Raw genomic sequence first — 6,000 nt, 5'->3', positions numbered from 1 at the left:
GCAAAGACAGCCCTGCAAAATCTCAGAGTCTCAGTTAGTGAAATATCATTTAGCATAGAATCAAACTTCAACGTCTTCTCGCCCAGGGGTCAAGAGTCTGGAATATAAAGCTGGTTACGAGTCTGGGGTCTTCTAGGGGCTCTTCTTGTAGGCCTGCCCCAGATCAAATCCGCCACCTTTACTCCTTGTTAACCCTTTAGTACCAGATTAACAGCAACCAATCTGTATACAAATCAGAGAAGCTTCCATATTCTTTCTGTATCACACTTGGAAATAAGAAATGACAAGAAAGGCACAGATTGGCAGGACCTCAAGCAAATATCTCCCACCTTTCACTCAATCTGGGTTATCTCAGCCTGTCCCATGAGAGATTGAATGTGGCCAGTGCCTGGCTGGGTGGCCATGCAAAGAGTTTTAGGCCCTCTTAAATTGCAGATACTTTCCATGGAGTGGCCCATGAGTGGCATTTGGGGGAGGACGGAGGAGAAAGAGAGTGAAGAAAACGTCACATCTCTCTCTGCATTATTCAGTAAGGCTGAATCCGTAGCAAGGGCTCTGCAGTGTGCCATCAGTGCTTTGTTTCTGGGAAAACTTTGTGTTGTAAAGCCATCTCATCTGAGATTTGTCTGAAAGTAACCCTTCAACCAAAGCCAGGCCAAACTGGTTCTTGAAGATGAGGGAAAATCCAGCTGATAACACCCCCTGCCCCATTAATTAACCTGGGGCACAGTCCACCAGGAATTTCTCCTGCACAAGTCTCACTTAAATGAACAAGAGCACTGCTTGCACAAGAGACATTCCCAGTGGATTGTGCCCAGTAGCTCACATCTGCCTGTCTCCCACTTTACTGCTTTTAATGGCAATAGACATCCATGCCTGATGCAGCCACCTGCCCCCATTTGCCCCATGGTAAAGCCACTTCTGATCCTGGTTAGGTTTGCACCATCATGGGGGCTTCCAGAGGAGCCTTTTATCCTCCAATCGCTCTGCCCCATTCATGGGGTCCAGGCAACGGTGCCTCCAGAAGGAGGGTCCTAGTGTTAACAACCAGAAATTATTCTGTCTTTTTTTCTGAACAGATTTTCTGCGGTAATAAAAAATATGGAAGAAGTGATAGGAAAACACAGGAGGGTTATGAGTGAAAGATGATGGCATCTGAGCCCCCAGTAAAAGCCTCATTTGGAAACATCCAGAGACACTGGCCAAAATTCAAGCACTTGCAAAATATTTCTACCCCCAGGGAACTATAGCTAACTCTAAGGGATGTCACAGCGGTAGGTTTGGTATATTCTGACATTAAAACATCTGGAAGGATGGCACAAATTGGGGAAAGTTGTGGCCTATTTAGATCCTAAAATTTCTGTGGGGCTCAAGTGTGTGCTACCTCTGACTGGATTGAGCCCAGCATGTCCTGTGTGCATGGCACTCTCTACTGGCAGTCTGCACTTCACCAGATCAGAGTAGAATTAGCTGATGCTGACAGCCTCCTAGAAAGCACGGCAGGGGAACTGTGGATGAACATTCCAGCTTCGCTTTTTACAAAAGAAGGATCCCATCAAGATTAGATAACTGCGTATAAAGCAAATGGGAGCACTCTGAAGTCCCTGAGGAAAAACCTTCTGTATTCTTCTGCCCCAGATTTGACTGCAAAGCCACATACAGCATCAGCCACTCCCAGTGATACACTATGAGGACATAATGCAAGAAGGGCTTGGCAGGATCAGACCAAAGCCCATCTACTCTGGGGAAACTCAGAACCATGACGTGGTGAAGGTAATGCTCTCCTGTTGTTTTCCCCAGCATTCCTTTATTGAGAGGAATTCTGCGGCTTGAAGGACGGGATTTTACTGAGTCACCATGGCTAACAGCTTTGCTAGAGTATCTTCCATTAATCGGTCTAGTCCCCCCTTTCAAATCATTTATGTTAGTGAGCATTTGATAGCTGCCCAGGCTTCAAACACACACAGCCCAACTGCACTTAAGGCATTCCAGTTCAGGTGCATGCCTTACAACAATAACAACTGCCCTGTATAGAACATAACCTTCACCATAGATGTCTTTATAAAAAATCATAATGCCACTAATGAGTCTCTGCTACTGGCACTCGGGGACAATTAACAACGTAGGTCTGCAGCTTGTTGACACAAACGAGCCCTGCCCATTGGTGATTAATTAGGCTGCAGGATTCAAACCGCATTAGCAGGTCAGGCAATTCCTTTTTAGACTTTCCTGGGGGGCAGGGACAGAAACCTGACCTCAAGGGTTCCAGAGGGACTGCTGCAAATTTCCTTCCTCCCCATCATGTCCAGATTTCAGTGCCACTCATTTTGTACTGGGTGGGGGAATCGGTTCTGCTGCAGGCCGTCTCATAAGGGCTCAGCATGTTTGCAGCCTGAACAAGGGCCGCTCGGGGGGGTGGGGTGCTGGTCTGTTTCTAAAGGAGAGGCTGAGGACAGTCTCTCAGGAGCTGCTTCTCTTCCGCCATGTTGGTGAGCTTGTAGTTATTGTGGGTGGCACTGTTTTGGCGGGGCCGCCGAGCGGTGTGGTGAAGTTCAATGAAGATGATGTAGATACCCACTCCAAAAGCGGCGCCAACCATCGGGCCAAGAATAGGGACCCACCACCAGTTATTGCCAGCCCTGTTAGAGAAAGAGAGAGATGCATTGTCATTGTTGTTATTTTACTATAAGAATACTTGGATTGCTCCCCCCCTAGCCATTCTTTGCTCACTCACTTTTTGCACAGAATTCACACAATGGCACGATCACTCTGCTGCATTCCCGTGTTTTTTCTGTGTGTGTCCTGTGTTTTTTGCAGGCCGGACTTGTGCTGATTTTTCTTTTTTTACTATAAAATGCTGCCTGTCCTGGGTGGCCAGGCAAAGCACTCCTGATGCTTAGAATGGCGACTGTGCTTTTAATTAAGAGTCTCCTGTTTGTAGGGAAAGCTTCCCCGGCTGGCCAGACCGCTGTTAAAGGCGAAGTAGCAGAGCTAGTTGAGAGCAACCGCAGCAGGAGGCCCTCCGTTACTCTCACGGTGGTTCATCGGTGGGAAGTGCTTGTTTTTATGGGGCCCATCCTGTTGCCTGTTCTATTTCTGTGCTACTATCACTGATTAGCACAAGGTCTCGAAGCCCCTCTTATGTAGTACCTTCTACCTATGGGGTCTCTGATGTGGTGCCCATGGGCACATCTCTTGGTGCCAACCAGGCTCTCTGCGCCTCTTGCTTTTTATTTTATTAAGATTTTAAACTTGTTATTGTTTTAAATAGCAGGCTGGCAGGCAAAGCACCACCCTCCAGCACCATCTTTATGTGGGTTCCAAAGCGCAGTTCTGTGTTCTGGAGCTCAGACCCTGCCTTGGACTTTGGTTCTTGGGCAAGTTCCTTTTCTTTTAGTTGCCCCAGTTTGGCTTCTAGGAGATGAATGTTCTGTGATTTCATGAATGGGCAAACCACCCCATGGCAGCCATTTTGTGAGAGCACCCACAACACTCTCTCAAAATTACAAATGTGCCCACCCATCCAAAAATCTTGGGGATCACTGTTTTACCTGAGGTTTTGCTGCTACTTACGTGTTAAGGACAATGGTAACCTTTACAAGTCTGCAAACAAAATTCCCCTAATTTGGAAAGTTACTGACATTTTTTTGTTTGCTACATATATATCCAGCTGTTCCTCCAAGGGGTCCAAGGTGATCCTTCTCCTTTCCATTGTTTCCTCACAACAGCCCTGTGAGGTGGGTTAGGCTGAGAGTCAGTGACTGGCCCCAAGTCACCCAGTGAGCTTCACGGCCGAGTGGGGACCAGACCCTGGATCTCCCAAGTCCTAGTCCGACGCTGTAACTGCTATGCCACACTGACTCTTTGGAAATTGAATAAAAACTGCCATAAGATGTAATTATGCTAGTCATGCTGAGGGGCGGGGAGGGGGGAAGAGAGAGAGAGAAGAGGAACAAATTGGAAATGACCTCTTCTTTTTTTTTGTCTTATCAGGATCTCTGTAGGTAAAACAAGTTGTTGTTTTACTGCTTCCTAGTTCTAATAGTGTCTGTCCACCAGATGTCACCCTTGCAACGCAATGGAACCGGCCAAACCGCCTTCCGAAAACCTCTGGGAAACGGTTGCAGGGGATGGGCGCTCCGAAAACCTCTGGGAAACGGTTGCAGGGGATGGGTGCTCCGAAAACCTCTGGGAAACGGTTGCAGGGGATGGGTGCTCCGAAAACCTCTGGGAAACGGTTGCAGGGGATGGGCGCTCCGAGCGCCTCGACGGAAGGGTCTGATCCCAACCTTGCTAATCAATAGATGCACAAGTAATACTTGACTTAATTAGTTGACTGGGCCCTGTTGTTATCCTGAGCTCATAGCAGCTTCCTTGGTTAGAGGTTTGCTCTGGGTGTCGTTCAAAGCACTGTTTTTGATCTTTTACCACGCACAGCGCCCATGCAAGCCTAATCAGAAGTGAACTCCACCGACTGCAAGGGTGCCTTCTTCCAGGGAAGTGGCAGCAGGATTGCAGCCTTAAAGTCCCACTGGGCCCAGACATCTTGAGCGCGCCGCCTCCCACATGGACTTGCCCAAGGGCTCCACTGCTCCAGTTCTTCGCCATGTTCCCCTGCTGCTGGGGGTGTGGTGGCTTGCCTGCCCCGGGGTGGGGGGGAGACTTTTCCATTGTGGTGCCCAGATCATGCACCAGCCACCGCGGGTCTGCCTGGCCCCATCTCTGCCTGCTCTCAGACCATCACTGGTGTCCTAGTGCCCCTCTTAGAACTGCTGCCTCCTTGGAAATCTTATTTTACACTGCAGCCCTCCGTGTATTTCCCTTGAAGCGAGCATACGTGCTAGTATGGCAGACTTCGTCTCAGGTAATTTGTTGGATTTGATTTCATGTTGTTCTGATTATGTACTGTATGTTTTTAAACCTATCTATAATTGGTGACCCCTTCATGGATCACTGCCTTGTTGTGGCGAAGGGGCTTGCGTAACTCAGTGAAGCCATAAGCTATGCCGTGCAGGGCCACCCAAGACGGACAGGTCATGGCGGAGAGTCCTGACAAAATGTGGTCCACTGGAGAAGGAAAGGGCAACCCACTCCAGTGTTCTTGCCAAGAAAGCCCCATGGAACGTATCACAAGGCTACCGGGTTGGTTGAATCACAGGTCAGAATTAAGATTGCCGGGAGAATTATGAACAACTTCAGATACGCAGACAATACCACCCTAATGGCAGAAAGCAAAGAGGATCTCAAGAGCCTCTTGTTGAGGGTGAAAGCGGAGAGTGCAAAAGCTGGTTTGAAACTCAACATTAAAAAAACGAAAAAGGCAAAAGGAGAAGGGGATGGCAGAGGATGAGATGGTTAGATAGCATCACTGATGCAATGAATAGGGACTTGAGCACGCTCCGGGAGAGAGCGCAGGACAGGAAGGCCTGGCGTGCTATGGTCCATGGGGTCACGAAGAGTCGGACACGACTGAACGAGTAAACAACAGCACAGCAATAGGAAGGAATGCAAATGGTGGCCGCTGTAGCTGCCACCATTTGCGTCCGTGTCTTTAGCCGTGATAGGCTACTTATATATTTACGTAGCCTATCACGGCTAAAGACATGGACGCAAATGGCAGTGGCTACGGTGGCCGCCATTTGTGTCCCTGTGCAGCCCAGCGGCCAGATGTCCGGCTGCGGGTGGCCCCGGCCGGTGGCTCCACAGAGTCACGGCGGAGCACAGCCGGCCGGGGAGGATTCCGGGGGAGGGACGGAGCGCCTCCCCCCCACCACAGATTGCCCAGCTCGGAGCCAGGTAAGAGTTTCGTACATCCCTACTCAAAATACTAGAACCCAGTGGGGTCATCCTATGAAGCTGATTGGTGAGCAATTCAGGACAGATCTCCTCTTTCACCCTCAACAAGAGGCTCTTTAGATCCTCTTCGCTTTCTGCCATTAGGGTGGTATCATCTGCGTATCTGAGGTCGTTGATAATTCTCCCAGCAATCTTTATTCCGAC

At 49.1% G+C, this 6,000-nt stretch overlaps 1 protein-coding gene across 1 annotated transcript in view; it reads right to left on the bottom strand.

Moving 5' to 3' along the window:
- Positions 1-2,434: 2,434 nt before the first annotated feature.
- Positions 2,435-6,000, bottom strand: part of AQP9 (aquaporin 9) — a 45,081-nt gene continuing 41,515 nt past the window's right edge. Inside the window, exon 6 of the mRNA XM_084817826.1 lies at positions 2,435-2,639. Within this exon, the coding sequence (XP_084673952.1) occupies positions 2,435-2,639 (205 nt within the window). The remainder of the gene's footprint in view (positions 2,640-6,000) is intronic.

This window comes from Heloderma suspectum, chromosome 11, assembly GCF_057233095.1.
Source record: "Heloderma suspectum isolate Gila_16-S chromosome 11, 16-S_ref, whole genome shotgun sequence".
Taxonomy (NCBI): domain Eukaryota; kingdom Metazoa; phylum Chordata; class Lepidosauria; order Squamata; family Helodermatidae; genus Heloderma; species Heloderma suspectum.
This window is presented reverse-complemented; position numbering and strand designations above follow the sequence as displayed.